Source organism: Polypterus senegalus, chromosome 12 (assembly GCF_016835505.1).
Source record: "Polypterus senegalus isolate Bchr_013 chromosome 12, ASM1683550v1, whole genome shotgun sequence".
NCBI lineage: Eukaryota > Metazoa > Chordata > Cladistia > Polypteriformes > Polypteridae > Polypterus > Polypterus senegalus.
The window spans coordinates 64342780-64365594 of NC_053165.1; the positions used below are offsets into that span (position 1 = coordinate 64342780).

At 35.6% G+C, this 22815-nt stretch overlaps 1 protein-coding gene across 1 annotated transcript; it reads right to left on the minus strand.

The window, feature by feature from the left end:
- Positions 1–877: 877 nt before the first annotated feature.
- zcchc8 (zinc finger, CCHC domain containing 8) lies at positions 878–19487 on the minus strand. The gene is made up of 14 exons (XM_039771932.1): positions 19108–19487; positions 14498–14540; positions 14168–14242; positions 12622–12727; positions 9892–9969; positions 9695–9798; positions 9370–9435; positions 8056–8119; positions 7787–7917; positions 7275–7417; positions 6694–6815; positions 5512–5598; positions 4119–4233; positions 878–2727 (listed from the first exon to the last, which is right to left on the minus strand). The coding sequence occupies exons 1-14, from the start codon at positions 19277–19279 to the stop codon at positions 1970–1972; spliced, it is 2064 nt and encodes a 687-aa protein (XP_039627866.1). The 5' UTR covers positions 19280–19487; the 3' UTR covers positions 878–1969.
- Between the last annotated feature and the right edge of the window lie 3328 nt (positions 19488–22815).

The window sequence follows — 22815 nt, forward strand, 5'->3', positions numbered from 1 at the left end:
CATGAGAAAAAAATGTGTATTCAAAACGTAAATCAGAAAGCTCTCCTTCACACAGTGGACTATGGGTATATCTGGAAGACTAGCATATTTTAGCTGCAATAGATACTCGCTGCATTTAACAAACAGTCGGATGAGTTTGTAGGTTAACTTGGGTATTAGCTTAGCAAACCACCTAAAGAGACAAATTGCCACTTAAATCTACAGTCATCAAAATAATCTTGTACCCGACATTACTACCAATTTGTCTGTGCAAGTGTGTCTCCAGAAACTTTTAATTTTACTAAAACGTACCAAAACCACGCAAAACAGGCTTAGTGGCTACTCTACACTGGTGTCAATAAGCACTATGAGAGGCACGAGGGCAAGGCATCCTCACTCTGTTGACTTTGTTATCTGATTCAGCAGATATAAAAATTGATATTTACAGTACATCAAAGATGTAGAATGGTTTGAATTATGTACAGAAGAAAAGAAAACCTTATGGTGTTGACTGGCAACACCTTTAAGGTTGTTTGTTTATGTTGCCCTGCACTTCCCACAATGGCTCTGTAAATAGATAAGAAAATGAATGGGGAAAATATTTAAAAGATAAAAATAAAAACTCCAAAGAACAGAGCTGTACACACACGAATATACAACCTTATGGAATAAGAGGGGGTTAAAAAAAAAAACCAAACACACTACAATAGACCTCAAATAAACGTGTCTCTTTTAAAGAGAATGTGCATAAATTATTTAATAATTGCTGAACTCAAATTGTATTGTAATTGTCCTGTTTCACAAATTCTTACAAAGAGGGAGATAATAAAAACAGACTTGTCTGTATCAAAAAGATCAACTTTAAAAAGCATGAAAGACAATGTTAGGGCATGAAAAGCTTTCTACTTAAGGCTCTGCTGGTTGAATTCCATTTTGATACCTTGCATAATCCTGAGGTTGAAAAAAACAAAAAAATAATCCTGAGGGTGAAAAAAAAAAACCAAAAAAAAAAAACCAACGTGTGGAATTAAAAAGAGAAAGAAAATCAAAATAACTGTAAATGATTCAGATCTTGCAAATCATCAAGTGCAACTTCCAAATGTATAATTTTCTGAAAACAATTAAAGTTAGAAATCCCTGATTTTTATTTCTATAAAACAACTGATTAAAAAAGACTAATATTTTCTTGCAGTTAAAACCTCATTTTGACAAACAACAAATGATCACATAACACTTTGAACTTACAATGCAAAACATATTGTAAAACTGATGAAACAGTTTAAAAGTAACCTAGCATCAGTACCTTCCGATTCCTAATTATTACAGGACTACATACTGGGTTTGACTGCATAGCCCACCATTGTACTTAACAGAAGAATGCTATCAAAGGCACACAACACATGCCAACAATCATCTTCTGGTCCTTTCACATCTAAAAAGACTCTGCCTTTTTGTGTGTAACAGATGCTTTTAACCAGCCTGTTATCTCCATAAAGGAGACAGCACACCAAACTAAATATTTCTAGAATGGGCAGACAAGTCCTTAAACAGAAAGGAGGTTGGAAAATGAGAAAATATGTATCAGGTCCTTCTCAATGGTGTCTAAGGAAAAAAACCAAAAAAAAACAAAAACAAAACACACTCTTATTCTCCAGGAGTTCAGCATTACTGTTAATAACTAATAACAATAATGCACCACTTTACACTCTCAACCTACAACAAGAGTACTTTGTTAAACCCAATGTATATAAACGTTTTTTTTTTTAAACATTAAAAGGCAAAAAATATTTTTTACCAAAAATAAAATATATACCACATTACTTCCAGAAGAATGCGTATTAAACAGTGAGTAACAAACTCACTTCAAATGGATTTAACATATTCAACGTATTTAAGAAACAATTATGTCCAAACTTAGACTTGAGGCATAAAAAATATGTTAAACTAAACCAGTTTATGTACACTTAAAACTGTATCTGTTATTGAGAATTTATTTTTTAGGTTTGGTTTGGTTTCGGGGAGAACTCTTCAGCAAGTCTCTTAATCGCAAATAAACTCCTGTGGCTTCTGCAACATTAGTGTATTCTCCTGTGTCTTCAAATGGAGTTATTCCAGCAGCAAATTTGCTCCTATGGGGCACAGCCTCAATTTTTTCAACTTGCAGTTCATCAGACTCTTTTTCTAGCCTAGAAGTGTCATCTGCAGAGGAATCTTCTACTATGACTGTGCGTGCTGGTTGCTCCTGGACTTCTGTCAACGTAGTATTATCATCATTAGAGTGACCTGTGCTGTTAGCAACAAAGGGAACCTCCTTAGCTGTATTCCCATCCCCTTCGTCCTCAATAATAACAATATCCGCATCATTCTTGGAAGGTGAAGAGGCAAGTGATGTCCCTGTGTGAGGGGTGTCAACTGGAGTCTCAGAATCACTGTTAGTTGTGGTCTCAGTGTTTTCTAGAGCAGCCCAAATCAGCCGCTGTTGCTCCTCCAGTTCTTCTAAGGTGAAACCATCTTCATCCGTTGAGTCATCAGCCACACGGGAACGAACAGCTGGGGAGCCATTGGAAGGTGTAACAGGTGGTGTGCCTTTGGGCAGTGGAGGTGGTGTGGGAGTGGGTGGTGGAGGTGGGACAAAACTTGGAGGAGTTCCTGGAGGTGTGCCACATGGCAGCGGTGGTGGAGTTGATATAGCAGGAGAACCAGGAGGAAGTGGTGGCCGAAACTGGAAATCACGAGGAGACTCATTACCTGTCAAAATATATAACATTAGTTAATTCAATGCATCATGTCCATGCAACAGAAACTAAACCATCACAACTTATACATTTAATCTCATTGGTTACTGATCATTTCTGCATTTTTCCTTAAAAGCTAAACACGACAGGCACTTTTATTATTGGTGTTCGCACCAACTATCAAAATTTAATATGTAGCAAGCCATCTGATCACACAGAAATATGGAAACCATAGTAAATTTTGTGCGCGTATACAGTATGTGTTAGTTTAGAGGTGTCAAACTGCATGTCATTTATTGGGTTTATTTTGAATGTAGTTATTCAATAGCTGTTATTAAAGGAAAAGTTAAACAATTAAGGTTTCCGAATATGACGAAACAAGTCAATCAAAATTTAGGAGAAAGTATTTTTTTTCTAAAGACTAAAGAAACCTGCAGCCAATGGTGTCCTCTAAGTTAGGAATTAAACATCCTAATTTAGGCAGGAATAGCAAGTTTAAAAAAAAAAAAGTCAGACAATAGGCACATGCATACTACAAATTTAGATCTGCAGCAAATTCTACCAATACAAACATACTGAGTACTAACTCCACCGAAGAAATACCTGCATTTACTGTAGCTGTGAGCAACAAAACCTACCAGGCAGGCACAGAGTGGGTGCAGATCAGGATACTGCATAAAAACTATTTTCTTCTGATCTGGTATTATATGCTCCAGATCCAACATTTTGTAAAGCGACTGTGAAGTGCATATTTACCTCCCTTGTTTAATTTTCTTCTTTTAGATCTCCCCTCTACTTGTGATTAAATGTTTCTACTTTCCTTTTTCTCTACCCTCTGCTCACTTGTTCCAGCTATTACCAAAACGCAGAGTACAAGAAATTCACTTCAGTTTAAATCTAATGAGTCCCCAGCAAATAGTTTAACCTTGAATTGGATTAAGTTAGTTTAAAGCTGTGATTTGAGAACCTGGATATGTGGAATATGCCCCCAACAGCTTCTCTGGCTTGACAGACCTTGAAAACTGCATACTAAGCAAAATTATGCAAAACATGAAGTAGTGACATGGAAAACAAACTATAATCAGACATTCCAATTAAATTTCAGCTAGTGTACTACTCCATTAGCATTAAGTATATTAAAATAAACAAATTCAACTTTGACAAGTACTAAAGGCAAAGCTGCTTCTCTTCAAAGTCAACAGCTTTTGGTACAATGCAGATATCTTTGCAGTATAAAAACATACATTTTGTGTTGCTCATTGCTCATAAAGAGCATAGGCTATCAGCTGTTTGTATTACCTCTATACAGGGCAGAGTAAATGACACTTCAGTGCACTCTATTATTATACTTTACAAATGGTATTCAACTGCAACACATGCTACAGTCATAGTAATACACTGTACCTGAATCAACATCCATATCCAATGATGACATTTCAGGGACATCAGACTTTCTCTTTTTACTTTTGTGAGGCGTTGGGTCAGGCTCATAAGTCCTTTTACTTGGATTTGAATTAGGCTATTAAAGTGAAGGAAAAATAAACTCACACAATGCAAAAACAGAGAGAAGCAACAATGTTAAGAATATATTAATTGCTATTCAGTTAAAAGTAAAAAAATAAATAAAAAAATCTGGATCAACACTAAAACATTAGTGATGTTTTAAGACCAATGTTCTCTGACTGAACACTTGAAAGAATTTATACAACTTTACATCAAAACATGATTTATATATATATATATATATATATATATATATATATATATATATATATATATATATATATATATATATATATATATATATATATATAAATGTTTTGTAAAACACCAAACCTGTATGTTACCTATAAACTATAACGATAATTTTTCCCCACAAGCACATATGCTCCACCTCCATCAATACCAAGTACATAATCTGAGGCTATGCCAACATTAGTATGCTATAATTTTAAATGTTTTGTAAAAGAAAACTCTGTCTCTCCACACTGTTTATCAAAGCATTTTCCTTCCATACTAAAACAACTAAAAATGCATGTGACATAGCCGTTGGCACAAGTGCATCAGCAGAAACAGGAAAAGAAATTGTTCTCCTTGAAGTGATGGCGTCAGCCAAGAAATTTTTTTTTAAATTGTAGCAACAGGAAAATTATTTGCCTTTGCGCTTGTATGCAGGATTCAAACTATACAAAACACAACTTAGATGCATACAGATAAGCCACACTACAAGCATCATGCAAAACTCCTCCAGGCCCACTATGCTGGTATATAGTTTTCATCTGTGAAGGGAGAATGATTAGTGAATGTATCATTGTAATAAGCAGGATCCAGTCAGAGAAAGGCTACGTAATAAGAACAAACAAATCAAAGTGTGATTAGAATCTGCATCTTTGCTTGCCCAAGTTGCAATTCCAAGCCAGCATTTTCAGAAGAACATGGTTCTGAAAAGCATATTTAAAAGTTTCCATTTTTAGGGGTTAAAAGGCCAGGGAAGTGTGGATGAAAGACAAAAATGGAAACCAACGTCTATGTTTTTAAACAAAAAAAGACGCATTTAATATTTTGCCCAAACCAATCATTTTGGTGCAGTAAAATGCATGTATAGTACAAATGGGATGATACCATCATAATGTACTCAAAACTAACCAACCAAAGTGAATGCTACAGGCTTTTCACTATCCAAATGCCTTAAACATTTTTATAACCGTAACCCTAATTCATTTACATGCAAGCATACTAACAATTAAACAGAGAAGAAAAAGAGAGACTACAATTAACTTTAAAAATCATAACTTACAGAAGGAAAAGTTCTTGTTAGGTAATTAGAAAAACATTCCTTCATATGAACTGGCTGCATAGGTAGTGAATTATACCCACGCCAGTCCTAATAAAAAAAAAAAAAAAAAAGAATGGTTAGAAATATCATAATATATACAAAATATTCAAAAGGTCAAATACAAATTGTAAAAACACTGACAATTTAGCAGGATGGTGCATCGTAGGGCATAGAAATGAGATTAATATACCAATATTTAAAGGTGAAAAACAGAAAAAACTATTTAACAAAAAATCTCAAAAATTATGATTTGATTGAAATTTTGTGACATTGTAAGAAAAACAGAATATTAGCTGACCCATTAATTTTCTTGTCAGTATTTATAAATATTATACTGTTGTAATATACATTATCTACAAGGCTCTGAAGCCATGTTTTATGGAAATGAAGGATGGAGCAGAAGTGGTTGACAGGTCAAACAGCAGCATTAACAAAAAAGGCGTACAGATGAGTAAAGAAGAGGCAGTGTCCTGAACAGGAAATAAGAGGCATGATCACATTTGGGGTTGTAAAGTGAGATCTGAAATGGGAGGAAGTTTGGAAAAGCTCAGTGGTTACCAAGCCCTATAAAGCGCCAGGGAGGATGCCAAGAAGTAGAGACAGAAATTTTATCCTTGATGCAAGACAAGCCTGAACTGATAAAATAGCATTGGGTAGGGGTAGGAGATTCATAGGCTAAAGCCACAGGAATTTATGTAATGCAGTAACATTTTACTCATGGGCAACTGTACTCGAAGATAGTTTATTCAAGAGTAAGCAGCAATAATGAACAAATAATATTATTATTAATTATTTGTCTGCCAACTTTATCCAATTCAGTTTATTACATTTGAGATGGAATTATTTAGTGCTAGGTCCAAAGCCATAACCAACATACAACACTGTATTCCTATAAAATTAGCCCTTTTGTTTAAAATAAATAAATATTATTGTTAGTTACATAGTACTTCTGATACACCTAATTAACCAACAGCACTATAATTGAGGCCTACTGACTCATAAAATTTCCCAGGCAAAGGTGGGTAATGCAGCTAGTGAAAAAATACATAAACTGCATAAACACTGTTAAACAGCTGTCAATAATACTGTAAAATGTTTTAATACATAAGAAGGAAAATTAATACAGAAAATAAGAACACCAACATCGAAGATATGCTCTGATACAGGAACATTAAAACCAGGAAAATCAATTAGTTTGGAAGTATCGTAGGAGATCTTTATGCTCTGACATTCTGGATCCTCTTCAATCTCTCCATCACTGGTATCTGAATAAGAATAGACAGGTCTTTTCTTTAATAAAAAATACTTTAAAGCCAAGATAAATTAAACACACATAAAGGAAAATGAAACATAATCCAGAAATGTGTTTTTATAAATATATAAACAAATCAATAACTAAATAAAAACACACACACTTATACATATACACATAAACACACATGCACTCTTCTGAGTTTTAAATTGTCCAACAGGAACATCCCTCATAAACACTGACATATTTTTTTTGGCCCATGAACCAAGCACCCACCCAATTCCTTGTCTGAAAATTTGAATGTTATTTTGTAAACCACTGAACCTGTGGAGAAAACAACCAGCTACTGTGTAATCCATCTTTGACCTAGAACTCAGAATTGCAAAACAAATGGAAATTCAGCTGCAGTTCACAACTGTCAAAATTTCACTTGGACAGCATTCAGAATTACAATCTGGCTGGACAAAATTACCTTTTCCATCATACAACGCAAGACCTGAATTCTCAAGTTCTGCTTCTTTCAGCCACCCTGGAGGGTAGCCTAGATGTCGCATACGATATATATATGGCGGAAGAGTGTTTTGGTCAATACCAAGGGCATCCAACAGGTCATCACTGGAAGCAAAAAATATCTTAGTAAGTGTCTAAAACTAGTAGTAATTACCAAATGGTTACCAAAAGAACAGTTTAATGTATTTAAAAATGTAGCAATTACAGAATAAACAACAAACACTCCTTGTGATGTACTGTTCTATGGTCATTTTGAAATGATAAGAGAAATATAAATAAGAAAATGAGTCCCTAATTTGAAACTTTCTTTTCAAAAAAACAAAACTAGACATCAGGAAAAAAAAAATATCACTACTGTGCAAGTGATCTTTCTTCTAAATGCCACAAGCAGGATTAGGTTAGACAATAGTATTATAAAAATATATTCAAAATCTCCTATGAAACCTAAAAGTTGTTTCTCTGTTAATAGCTTACCTCACCATTCCTGGCTTGTACTTGATAAACCGTTCCTCTACCTCTTCTGCATGGTAACGCTGCTGACTGTTCTGACCAGAGCTCTGTGAAAACTCCTTTCTCTTTTCATTGATTCGAGTAAAATCCCTCGGCTAACAGAAAAAATAAAAGAAAAACATTGAATTGCAAGGCATATACATAACTAAGATTAAATACTTTTCTTTTCATAGAATTCTGAAATAATAATAGAAATTATTTTTTTTTTCCTGAAAGTGTGTCATAATTATTACCTCTGGACAATCTTTCAACTGATGCACTTCAGAGCCACAGTTGAAGCAGCATGGCTTAGGTCTGCTAAAAAGAGGCAAGGAAAAAAAGATTCATATTTAACTATTAACATAAGTAGATAGCAGTTCACATTTGGTGTAACAGACTCTGCTTAGGAACCGAACATTCTCAAACCGGTTTTATTGAATTCACAGACACAATGCAACATTGACATTTTTTATATACAAGCTGTCAGGTGTTTCACAAACATCACAAAACAAATAAAAATATTTAGCATGGCAAAAACTAAAAAAATGATCAGCATAAAAAGAAATTCACAAGAACACAAACAGAAGAAAACTTTTTTAACAATAGTATGCCTGAAGAACGGAAGACATCGTATTTGTATGTCAGCAAAATAAAACAAGTATACTACTTTTCTTTGGATTATTCAACATATAGGAACATCTGAAATGAATGTTGATTAAACACAATAATAATGAAACAAAATACAAACATTACTTTACAAATAAAAGGACGGAAAGAACATCCTCAGCAGTAAACTGTAAAGCAAAAGCCAGACATGGAAGGGGTGAGACTGTCTTCACAGAGTACATATACCAAATCAAGGCTCCTGCAGATATTTGGGATATACTAGAATTGTGCAATACACCAATAATAAATTTAAACACAGCTCAAATAATTTAAGCCAGATTCTTAAGTAGACCAAAATCTGAACAAAGTTACAAAACTACAGCAAAATATATTCAAATGTATCAGGTCACTGTATAGGCCAGTCTCAGAATGTTCCTTTTGCTACATCTCAGTCACCCCACCCTAAGTTGTCTAATTACTACACAACATACTTATTTCTAGCATTTGTTTGCGTATGTTTTCTTTTAGGCCGTGTTAAAGCTTTTATTTCCACAGATTCAGGATGTATGCCTATCCAATCACTGTGGTTAAATTTAACTGTTGCTTGCTTCTAAAGAACTACAGTCAGGAGATAATTATTTAAAAACTTTTCTTTGCACTAATAGTTATAAAATCATGAACTATAGCTTGTGAAAAAGAAAAAATTACTTACTTTTGGACAACGGCAATGGGGTTTACTGAATAAGCATTTTTACTTAACAATTAAACAATACATTTTTAAATTAGTTTTAGCTGTATTAAATACGACAGTTCAGGTCTAAACATCCGTCTAAACAAGGCACAAAAAAAAAAAAAAACACTCAACATTTTGAACATTTTCTAATTTACACAGCAGAGCATTTAACATTTTTGTTCCATAATTCATCCAATACGATAAAAGATAAAACATTGCTAGATGTTACCTTTTATCTTTGAGCTGTAATTCTTGTCCATCTAAGCATATAATCTGACTGAAGACTTGCTGGTATCTTCACAGTTTATGTTCAGGAATGGCTATTATTGATCGTCAGACAATTAAAAAATGCATAATGAAGTTTTCTACAGACAGAGACTGCATTCTATGGTTATTTCTTCATGAGGCAATCATCCAATTGCTGTTTCAATTGGCACTGACCATGCAAAGGAATCAAATTAAATTGAAAATTATTTCAAAAGTCAAAATGTACTGCTTTCTAAAGCAGACACCAGAAACAAGTTATCAGAAGCACTACTGAAAATATAGGATACTTTGGGATCTCCCATCCTTCTGTCAGCTGTGGATTCTCATTCAGCAAGGGCTGGCCGAGTTTGTCAAGACAAAAGTCTCGAAAGTAAAGGGCACTTCCAACTACCTGAAATTGGACAAGAGGTTTTTTTTTTTTTTATTAAATTATTTTTCCTGGATAGAAGTGGATTTTCTCTAACAGAAAATTAAACAAACTTACACTGAAAGCATCTTTAACTTTCTTCACAACATTTAAAGACTTTGCCTTGTGATGCTCCTCTAAGATAAAACTTGAGGGCTGTGAAAAACATGCATAACAAATCATTAATTGTCACCCCATTTCCTTTAAACATCCAACAAACATTAAACTGCTTAAAATTAATTAGATATACACAACAAAACAAACAGTATGATGTTAGAACTTTTTTCTCTTTCTCTGCTGTGAAATAGTTTAAATAGTTATTTTGTAAAGATTTGTAACCTTTATAATAAACTCACCTTAGACACACTCGGCTAAAGGCACTCTGACTACTAAGTACTAAAAACTATGCTGAACAGATGTATGCAAAGATTCTGGGAAAAGAAATTATCCCAAATGATGTAAAATGTCACTTCACTGGCTGGGAGGGGGCAGGAACCCAAGTTGTGAATTCAAAATTAAAACATAAAAATAGCTGGACTGACCTAAACACTTAGTCTGTGTTTTGGAAACAGACTTTTCACCTATGCTGAAGATTCCCAACAGCAAAATTATGTCTCTGATAGGGTGGGCTTACAAGTACTGATGCGTACATCTTCTGTGTTTTCTTTGCCATGAGGCTGACAAAGCCACTCAAATGTTTGCCCAATTCGAACTACACCTTGAGGGCTAGAAATGTGTCTGCTAACTTGACCAATTATTGTGGCCAAACACGTTATCTGTGCTGTGAGGCAGCAGTGCTAACGACATCACCACCATGCATCAAACAACAAGAGACAGATTGAGTGAAAACCTCAAACAAGATACAACAAATTTTCTACAGACTACCAGTAAGTAAATAAAATATAGATCACTGCGATTACAGAGTTCCAGTCTTGGGGCACATATTGACCGTGAAGTTCTGGCTCCAGACAATTCTTTCCATGTATTTGTGGAGATACTTAACTTTTTCCTTCCATCAAAAAGAAATAAATGTCTCATAGAAAGTAATAACTATTTCATCATTATTTCGCATTCACATTTCAATCTGTTTTCTGACTTGTGTTGAGTTAGCAGCTGCCGCATGTCTGAATATTCATGCAAATTACCTATGCGGTACTGTGGACAGTGCACAGGGATCAGTTTTATATATCTGGTAGCAGATCTTATTATATTCAGAAAATGTATCCCTCAAATGAAAATACTGCAATATTTATTTATTTTATTTTTTTTTAAATCATGCCTCATGACTAGAGAGGTGATTAGGTCATGACAACACGCATTCATGAAGCAGATTAGCAATCATCTTACAGAAGGAACGTGTAAATTCTATATGCATGACTGTGACAGCTCTGTGACATCAAGTTGGACTTGGTGGGGGTGGGGAAGTGATGGGGAGCTGGGGCAAAAAAGCAACAAAATGTTTGCCTAAGCCAGCGCCACGGCAAAAATGGTCACCAACACAGTATATTTGCTATAAAAAAGGCTTTGGTAAATTTCAGTGATCCACATTACTTATAATTTCCCTAATTGGTGTCATGTTTGAAATTTCCCATACAAGATGAAAGTCACATCTATATGACTGAAATGCAGAGAAGAAAACTATAACTACTGATGTCCATAAATGTACCTAGCCCTTTATTACAACAGACCAAATCAATTTATTTGAAGTCATGTATTCTGGAGTCCTGAGTAGAAAAGGGTGCCAAGTTACCAAATGAACACCACAAAAACATCTCTGGTCAAGATAAGTTCAATTTCTCTCAAGTCTCAGGGTAAACTAGGGGTATGGAATAAGGGTAATCCCCAGTTTAGAAAAAGTTGTTGCAGAAAATTTTCCAAAAATGTACATTTTTTCATTCATTACTATGGTGGATAGCTAAAAATAATTTTATACTTTTTTTTTCCTGTACCAGCACCATGCTAGATGGCACCCGTCAGCATAAATGAGAGGCAATGGGGATTTAATCATGTTATGGTGCATTCTTGACAAAAAGAATGTGCTTTCTAACATACACTGGAACTGATGCGGCATCGTGAGATATGGTCAGGAAGAGAATTCTGCATTTTCAACTGAAGGTCATGTTCACCTCCAAGAAATACAAGGAACTTATTTACTTCAGGTGTAGGTAGCCCATGTGTTGTAGATAAAGTAGTTTAAGCATATCAGTGGCAACCGATGGATTATCCAAAGGACAAGTGACACCATGGCATTATTGAAGTCACTGCACTGCTGATGAAGCTGGAACAGGACTATACCCTTAGACAAAGTTCTTAATTTAAACTTAAAATTGTATCTACTCTCCCACTCTCACCAGTGGTCACAAGATTTGTACTTTAATGAAAAGAATAGATTACTTGTACAACCTGCCAATCAACAATATTTGCTGAATGCACACCCTGCATGATTGAGAAGATCTTAATAACTCAGGTACTTCTAAAAGAAAAGCCACCAGATGCCACTATTACCAGAGAAAGTGGGTGAAAAATATGCAATACACATCAGGTATAAATAATAAAATCAAGTGCAAATTTAAATAAAATAAATATGCAGAAAACTGTATATACTACATATGCACACTGACTCTAGAAGCAAAAAGCATTTAGCACATGACAGATAAAAGTAAATGTTTATTGGCAGTCACACACAGAAAAAACAACAGTGAGCATATTGCTTATCAGGGTAATTACTTTAAATTGCACATGCATCAGTAAACACCACCATCTGAAAAATATGTTATTAAATAATTTATCAAATAATTTTAAAAGTACCTGGGGTTTAACATTAAAGGAAGTAGCTTCCTTGTTATTTTTCTCCTGTTCGTCATATCTTTGTGTCAAACCAAAAACAGAGTCTTCAATTTCTTGGCGGAATTGTCTGAAAGTAAATTTGCATGTCAAAAGGTTGTGTTTAATTTGCAATTATTTACTTACATAAACTTATAATCAATGAGAGGTTAACAAAACAAGTAAGTGTTGTTCATTTAACTGCCTGCTATTAACAATCCCCAGATTTTCAGAGCCTACTTACAAGGTTGTGGAAAGCAGGTATCTATACTGAAAGTGAAAAGCACAAGACAAGATCTTGAGCTGTACAGGAGACACTAGTTTATCAATGAACACTTGTGCATAAAAGTGAATTTACAGTATTCAATCAAATACACACACCTCTGAAAGATGAGACAAAATTGCAGTACAAGAAAAAAAAATCCATAGCTATAAAAGTCAATGTAGCAATGTGTTGCCATATTTCATTAACCCGACTACAAAACAATTATTTGAACCCATATCTGTAGAAAGCATCTCTTTAACTTATGAAGTTTTACTTTTGAGTTATTTGATCCTCAAACAGACTGGTCTTGTGTTTTCATAACTGGCTACTTTGCTGGCTTTATTTTTTCATCAGGAGATATTAGGTATTGCAGAAGTCTAGCAAAACCCTATATTCTCTTTCTTTTGTCTCATTACAATATATACAGTACATATTATACATATCCTATGTATAATTCATATTACCAGAGAATGGTTAAAGGGTAATGAAAATGCTTTTAGTCAGACAACCCTAAGATCAAAAAATTTCAGCTAAAAAAATAATTTAGGCATTATTCTGAATTAGAAATCATAGAAATTAAACTTCATTATTCTAACTTGTTACTCCAATCAATAATTCAATTTCTGTAATAAATGTTTACAGTATGGCACAGTAGTAGCACTACTGCCTTATAGTTAGGAGAGCTAGGTTTGCAACCTGGGTCCTTTCAACATCAAGTTTGTATGTTCTCCCATGTCTATGTGAGTTTCCACCCAGTGCTATGGTCTCCTCCCACTGGTCAAAAACATGCAGTTTAGGTGAACTAACAATGCTAAATTGGCCCTAGCATGTGTGTGTCCCGAGTTGGACTGAAGCCCTTTCGAGCTTTGCTTTTTATGCTAGCTGGGATAGGTTTCAGCACTCCTTGACCCTGGTCTGGATTAAGTGGATTAGAAAATGACAGGATAATTTTTTCAATACAGGGTGTTAGCAGTTCATACATTTTTCTTATAGTGAATCTAGATGGATGGCAAGAATCAACCAAGGATGAGACACCAGTTAACCATTGTCTCAAGTCATGGTATCTACACACAGTTCACTGACTGTGACCAGAATGAAGTATAGCCGTTAAAGATATGAGCAAGTTAGCAATCCGTCCTACCATTTTACTAATCTACTGTAAAATAATATTACAGTTAAAAAACAAACAAAAGTATAAACTAGAACACAGAAAACTGACTTATTTAAAAGTGTAATTTTTTGCTACATGAACACAGATTTACTTACTTTGATATGGTATTGTTTATATATAAAATGTGTAGGAGAGGTCCATCGATTTTTGTATCTTGCACAATAATGTCACTAAAAAAAATTATTTTAATAAAAACATTTAGAAAAGCAGAGCACAATACAAATTCAGAATGAGAATTTATACAGTTGCATAAAAATAGAAGTCTTGAAAGCTATAAATTAGTTAACAAAACATTTTGGAGGTTTCTCCTTACTAATAGAAAATCTCAAGTATGATACAAAGCAAAGCCCTTTAACAAGAATAAAAAAGTTAATTACATACAAGTAAATGCATTATAACCTAAAAATAACAAAGCTCTGCTTTACCTTGGCCTTGACAAAACCTTCAATTTCCTCTTCAATTCTCGATGTTAAAAAGAGGTTAAGGGAAACAATTTTCTAAAATTAGTTAACCCATCACAATTTTACAGTTAGCAATATGACAAGATGTCTTACAAAACAGATGCTAATATAATGTTATACAAAACTAAATGATAAAATGACAAGAAATCAAGAAAACTAAAAGAAAAAAATGAGACGGGAAAGCATTGCGATAGCCTAGCAGTGCTTCATAAAGCAATACCCAGGAGATCTTAGTTCAGCGAATTTCATCCTAAGCATTGTTCAATAACCACAAATAAAACCTGGTCAGTTACATCATGTTTTACTGTGGAATGGTTTTAGGGAGGACCTTAGCCTACCTTTGTTATGCACACCAACACAACTCCTCCACCCCAACTCTTATTCTCTTAACCTTGCACTCACCTGGCCTGGAAGCAGACAAAGCCCACAGATGCACTACAACTGTGACTAATGGATTTATTTTGCACCCAAAACTGGCTGCTACCATGTTTCACCTTCCCTATTAAGAGGAATTTTTCTCTTTATGTATTTATAACCCAGGTGGCAAGAGAGAGCAAACACTTAATGGAAGAAAGGGGAGCAAGCAATAATCTTTTATTCAGTTAATAGCAACCGGCATTGCTCAAGTAAGTGATTTTAAGGAAGAACTATCTAAATTCTATAAATGGTGTTTCTTAAAGTGTACCCTCCCGGAGACCATTTCAATTAATTTATTTCAGACTTAAACAGTTTGGGTAAGGTGATGTCATTAAAAATTATTGTATTAAAGGGTAAAGTATTAAAACTTTGGGTTTCAAAGTAGTTTAGTGTCTCTTCCTGGCAAAATTGGGAGGTGAGAATCAAAAAAGAATGTGGAATAGAATGAACAAAGACATGCAGATTGAAATTTACAAATTAGATGGATACTTTATTAATCCCAAGGGGAAATTCACAAAATAAAAAGATTATAGTCATGTAACATTTTTAAGTATTCTTAAGCAAATAAAAGTAAAGAGTGTGCCAAAATCAATGATACAACCTGAATATTTCAGGTGCTACCACAGACTTTGCTGGCCAACACACCATTAAGTGTGCAGCATTCAGTCGCTTAATATTCACTGACTGTGTTTACATGGTCTTTAATAACCTGGTTATCCAGAAAAACCTTATTTTTAAAATGCTATTTAAACCCTTATTCCAGTTTGATAAACCAGGATAACAAAGATGCCTTTCTCAGTGAGAAACCCTTAGCCAGGTTACACTCAGGTACTCTGTTGTCTGTGAGCCTGCTTAGCTTTGCACACACTTTCATCAGCCACAGAGAGAAGCATCCACAAAAATAAAATTTCTGAGGCAAATGTTTGGGTGACTGCATTATGTCTTCTCCTGGATGAAATAATCTCTCAATATTTCATAAATTACTAAATTGATTTTGAGGAGTTGAATGTACCGATCTAAATTATTTCAGGAGCAGGGTTGGGGGTAAGGTGTTAAAAGAAATGTGAATTACGTAGTCCAATTACCTTTTAAAGTAGCGAGTAACCTAACGCAATACTGATTTTACTTAAGTAAAAATACCTGTGTTATTATTATCCTAATAGGTTTAAGACAAAAAAAGCACACGTGTGCCCCTTTTCAAGGCTCAATCACCCAGCCAAGAAGAATAGCGTGCTACATGCAATCCGGTAACAAAAAAGTAAAATAAAACACGTTTAACATTTACCCAGCTGCCTGCAATAGATATGCTGAAATAGTATGACTTGATGATGCAGCGGTCAATGATAATGTGAATCTTCAGGGGCTCAGGTCAAGGATGTTAAAAGGGGATGCAAGTTATCTACGTCACAGAACATAAAGGAATAAGCATATTTATAAAACACAAAATTTCAATGACTTCTTGTTTGTTTGTGGATACAGGGTGGCCCATGATAACGCTTGTTTTTTTAGGCAGTTCAGTGATATCAATTTTTTGTCAGCACACAGTACTACACAACCATAACTGGTCAGGTTTCTGCCCTAACCGGGTTACTTACCTTATCCGGATTTTTTGTTGAGCATGTAAATGCACTAATTGTTAGATGGCCGTGTTCTTTCTGTTTCTCCTCTTTCTCTTCAATAATACTTTCATTTTAAGCTAAATGACTTTTTGACGCTTGTCAGGGCCAAGGTGAGACTTCCCTAGCTCCACTCTGTCCGATGTCATTTTGACAGACTATATCAGTATATGTTCACAAGCCCAGAGAGCTTATCTTTAATGCATATGGGAAGTTCAGAAGAGGACGACTAATACTATAAATACAATTTTTCTTGTTTAAAGTGTTGACCTTTAAATTTTTCTGCCTGTAGAATTAAATCCCATCTCTGTAAAACTGCCTTCTGTCTGTACTAACACTTTCACTATCATTTGGTTAGACAAGCTGCTACGTATATCAGAAGATGAACTTGTCCTTTGGCACTGTGTGTCTTCGGTGAATCCTTGGATACTGCTGGTTTGACTTTGTGTCAAATGATCGGTTCCTCATGGAGTCCCAAATGAGACACATTACCTGCATTGCGATGAAGCGTCAGTACAGCACTAAGACCATGTGGTGCAATTCCCCCGAGGGTGATCTGGCGCACAGGATCCTCATTGTTGAGGATACAAACAGCTGGACCAGGCCAAGGGAATGCCCACATAACACCTGGCTACGACAGATTGATGGTCATTTCTGAAGGGTGGGACTGGACTAAGGTGCTGCCAAATGGGATCCTGTGCTGTTTCACTGTGTGGTGGGTGTGGTAACACGCTGCACCACTGTAAGCACCCTGACCTGACCCACACTCCTTTTAAACAATTCTGAGAATTAAAAGTATACCAGGGCCATACAGACCACCAGGAGTTAAATTTGCTGGAGTTTTCAGGAGGGCAGACAGTCTAGTGCTACGTAATTATATTCTGTGTCAATGATAAATATGAAGAAAAATCAAGTACTGCTAAGTTGAGCACCTTCAAGGGTATTTGCAGATGTTTGAGTGCTGGCCAGGTAAGGCAGACGCATTTAACAACATTTACCCAGAAGGGTTTCCTGATCTAAGCTAAAAAGAACCCTAAAATCTGTATTCAGGGGACACTACTTTGGGGAGAACACCACTGCTAAGTGGTTGGAGGTGAACAAGAATGTGAGGAGTAAATACAAGTTTTTTTGTTATTGTTAAGCCCCTGTGTGCTTATGGAATAACTGTTTTGACTTTTCAGCTGTTTCATTATGAATAAAATTCTTCTCTTTTATTACATTTGTCCATTTTGGTCATCATTTGCTTATACGAACGAAGCCTAAGCACCTCCTACAGTCCACAAATCACACTGCTTTGCAACATCACTACTCATTTTCTAACCCAATGAGATCCCCATCAATCTAAACATTCACACACACAACCACAAGATCAATATAAAACAACACTCCAGAAAGCACTAACTAAATCCAACTGAACAGCGAGGGAGGCCGGAGACTATCCAGGCTGCCTCATAAGCCTTACAAACAAGGATGGGGTAATCTTCTAGGTGTCATTAAACTAACACAAAATTATAGAAAAAGTATGGAGAAATTACACCTTTTATTGGCTAACTAAATAGATTACAAATGCAAGCTTTCGAGGAACCTTGCCTGTTGAAGGGACCTTAGCTGCCTCGAAACCTTACATTTGTAATCTATTTAGTTTGCCAATAAAAGGAGTCATTTCACCATACTTTCTCCTGTATCAATCTATGGCTAACAGGGTAAAACACTCTACTGCTACAAAAATTCTAGGAATGAGTGATAAAAACTAGAGGATTAAGGGGAAAAAAAATGGAACACATTCAAACTAGAGACAGCATCAAGGATTGAAATCAAATGTGAGTCTGTGAAGGTCTGAGCCCGCACAGGTACTTACAATTCAGTAACAGTTTATTTAACATAAAATAAGCACTGGCAAACGTCCTTGAAAATTATGTCGATGTTCTTACATAAAAAACACATATTATAAAGTGACAATTATTTATTTATTTATTTATAATATATATAAATAAATATCTATATAAAAGCAAGCAAATAATAAATTTCAACCTTTATGATTTACACTAGCTAAGTCTACACGCGTGTTATGTTAATTGCCTCGAGATGAGGAATGGCACCCTTCTTTCGGTGTCCCGTCCTCCTTTTAGCGCGGTGCTGCAAAGAAAAACACCGGGCTCCGGAAACATTAACCGGCTTTATAAGTAGTTTATTAAATGAATGGAAAAGACTACAGTTACTAAAAAATGATGCGAGTACTATTGTTTTACTAACGTCATAAGGAATTAACAAAAGGATCATCAGAAATAAACAAAGCTTAAGTGTCACATCGCATTTCAGGAGGACGTTTACTCTGCGGCCCCTCGGCACTGCCAGTTCGCTGCTCCTCTTACCCAAACGCTTCGAATCTCGTACCGTGGCGTCGCGTTATCTGTCTTCAGCTGAGCCAATGGCCTGTCGGGCGCTCGGATTTGATTCAAACATCTCACTGCCGACGCGCTAAAAACAGTAGGCCCTGCTGCCTAAAGCGAGAATGGAATTTTACAAAAAATGAAAGGATATTCTCTTCCTTTAAAAGGCGCACCGTCTCTTCGTACTCCTCCAGCTTTTCTCGAAGCGCCTGCACTTCATCGTCACCCTCATCTTCAAAACGAATGTGTGTAGGTAACGACGCGGGTGCCTCTTCATCAAATTGGTCGAAAAGCTCAGCATCCCCAAAGTCTACCTCCGCCATCTTCGTCACCCAGCCCACGGGTCGGAGTTGGGAGAGGTGAAAGGTTAGGCAAGCGGGTGGGAGCGCGCTGATTGGCTGGTCTTGTCCATGCCGCCCGGTTCGTTTGTCAGCGGGACAGAGCTTATCACCTTTATTTTACGCAACACTTTTATTTATTTGATAACCACGATGAGATCTGCAAAAAACCCACACTAATTAATTAAACATTTAAAAAAGCACGATGGTGAATGTTATAAGAGTATTACTAAATATATAGGCCTATTAGCCCTGCTGGCCCCCGAGCAGCCGTGAGTCGAGGTACGATCACTTTCTGCTACCAAGATTCTACCAAGAATTGAAAGCTCGGGCCAATCGCGGCCCGGATCGGCTACCATTCACAACCCGTTCCTGCTACCAAGAATTGACCATTCACATCCCGTTTCTGCTACCAAGAATTGGCCATTCACAACCCGTTTCTGCTACCAAGAATTGGCCAATGACGGCTCACTCGGCTACCAAGAATTGACGAATCACGACTACCAAAACTCGGAAAGGGAGGGTCAGCCTCTTGTCAGTTAATGTATTCTACAAAAGCTTGTTAGAGTCAGCGCAGACGCTTTGCGATTTGCGTTTCTTTTTACACTGTCTAAAAATGTTATTCACAAGTGTCGGTTTGTGCAGATATATTTACATTCACCTACACATTTTTTGAATGATTTTTTAAACATTCTTGGTTAAGTTTATTACATTTATTAAATATTTGTGCAACACGTGTAAAGACAGATATAATAATGTATAAATATAATAAACATTGAATTGTATAATCCTAGTTTAATTTTACAGAGCGAGCTTTAAAAATAATAATATGAAGTGCTCTATAATTATAAAAATACAAATCATAGAAAGTGAAAAGTTTTTTTTCTTGACTTCATCTTTGCCAATTTAAAAACTTTTTTTTTTAATTAATTGTTTGGGCGAGTTCATTTTTATCTGAAAAAGATAAATCAACTGTGTGTACATATTTCCTACAAAAGACCCTTGGGAAGTCTTTACGGTATATAAAGACCAATCAATCAATCAACATTTATTTATATAGCACATATTCATACAAAAAATGTAGCTCAAAGTGCTTTACAAAATGAATAGAGAAATAGAAGACACAATAAAAAATAAACATAAGTCAACATTAATTAACATAGAATAAGTAAGGTCCGATGGCCAGGGTGGACAGAAAAAACAAAAAAAAACTCCAAAGGCTGGAGAAAAAAATAAAATCTGTAGGGGTTCCAGACCACGAGACCGCCCAGTCCCCTCTGGGCAATCTACCTAACATAAATCAAACAGTCCTCTTTGTATTTAGGGTTTTCATGGAAGGACCTGATGATGATGGTCACGTAGACTTCTGGCTTTCAGTCCATCAATGTTGGTGCATCATGATGCTTTGAGTAGGTGGTGGTGCAGGCCGCCACCACAAAGAAACCGGAAAAAGAAACAGAAGAGAGAGTTGGGGTCAGTATGGATTTTGGAGCCACTGTGAATAGTTATTATGAAGAATTGAACATACAGAGTATCAATATTAAGTTAAAGTGAAGTTATAAAAAGGCCATGCTAAAGTAATGTGTTTTCAGCAGTGTTTTAAAGTGCTCTACTGTATTTGCTTGGCGAATTCCTATTGGCAATAATTGTTAATGAATTACTGCAGTAAAATATATATATATATACTGTGTATATATGTACCTGTAAAAACAAGAGACTGGTATGCTTTTTTTTAATAACACTAATTTCACAAATCGTTCATATCAAGGCCAATATAGAATAATAATTATTGTTATACTCTATATTAATATTGATGTTATAAATTATGCTTATAAAGCAGACTTACACCTTAAATACTCAAACGATTCTAATCATGCTGTAGAATAGCATATATATATATATATATATATATATATATATATATATAGTGGAGGATGGCCGGCCGTTTATCCCGGCTAATACCCCCAAGCTGCCAGGTGGAGCCCTCCTTGCAGCATGAAGGTCCGTAGAAGACCAGCAGGGCATCATGGACAATGGAGTTTTTATGCACAGCCCTGCTGGATGCCATGGGGGCCACTAGGGGACGCTGTAGGGAGGAGTAATAGATATTTTCCCTACGCCCCCGAAGCACACGTGGACAAGAGGAATGACGGGCTTCCAGGGTGAAGAACAGAACTTGTACCTGACCCGGAAGTGATTGAGAGTCACATGGACTGGGGTTTAGGAACACTTCCGGGTCAGGAGATATAAAAGGACTGTGGGAGCTCCCAGACGGCGAGCTGAGCTGGGTGGAAGGGTGGCAATGCATCTGGGAGCTGGAGGATTGTTTATTAGTGATTATTGTGTTTGTTTATGAGTATTGTGGAGGAGAGGGTGTTTTGTACACTGTGGATGAAGAATAAAGTCAATTTGAGGACTTTTACCTGGTGTCTGGAGTCGTGGACAGGGGTTCAAGGGAGCGAGAGCGCCCCCTATCTACCACTATATATATATATATATATATATATATATATATATATATATATATATATATATATATATATATATAACTAAGTGGTGTGTATGCTGTTTACTAGAACACATATAGTTATTTAGCGCTAAGTATATAAACATTTCCCTTTGCAATATTTCCAAAAATTTATTTTTACCTACTTCAGATTAATTAAATGTCAGCATCAACTAGAATATATTACTTCCCAAATGTTATAAATACATACAAACACAAGGCTGTGCACTATTATTTATTCATTCTTATTGTGCTTTTATTTTTATTGTACCCCTTTTGATTATCTGTGCAGCCGTCTCAGACCATGGTAAAGGTGCTATATAAGGAAGTGAAATGCATTATTATTTGTTATAATTATGATACAATAAAATGGACAGGCAGTTTGTTTAAGTGCGATTTTTAACTATGCTTGTTGTCTGTGTGTTTCTTGACAAATTATTCATTAAACAGTCTTTGTTTAATAAAAAAAGAAAAACAAACAACTACATTTGCAATGTAGGATTCAAAACACCGTTTGTTGAAGATATTTTTTTTTTTTTTAAATTTTAGAGATATATTCTTCCATTCAGCAATGTGCCTTGAGCGGGATTCAAACTCAGGTTTCTGAAATAATTTCTGGTAGATCATCTCTTAAGAATTGCAGCATGAGTTGGGGGCGGGCATATGAGCAGGCAGTGCTTACTGAACAAGCGCCATCCAGGCCCGTCCCTTGCTTTAAAGTATCACAGCTATACCTCGATTAAAATGTGCAATCCTTGGACTCAACTCCTTACCTGAGTCGCGTTTGTCTGTGGTACAGTCCACATGCACCTCTGAGCCACGTTGACATTTCATTGTTCTTTGCGGTTCCGGCTTAAATTACGGATTTTTCAAATGTTAATTTTTCCCCTGTACTTAAAAATCATTAAAAAAGCGATGTGATTATGCGGTGTATGCTAGTATAATATAAATATGCATGTACTTTACGTATAGATTCAATGCTCATTTTATGCTCAAACGTAGATTTATTCAACAA

Excerpts from the sequence above, each read along its gene's own strand:
- zcchc8 (XM_039771932.1), bottom strand. The coding sequence starts at position 19,279 with ATGGCGGAGGTAGACTTTGGGGATGCTGAGCTTTTCGACCAATTTGAT. Across the intron at positions 9,970-12,621 it reads CCTTTAATGTTAAACCCCAG|CCCTCAAGTTTTATCTTAGA; the intron begins GTACTTTTAAAA and ends TGTTTTTCACAG. Across the intron at positions 6,816-7,274 it reads TGCGTTGTATGATGGAAAAG|ATACCAGTGATGGAGAGATT; the intron begins GTAATTTTGTCC and ends ATTCTTATTCAG.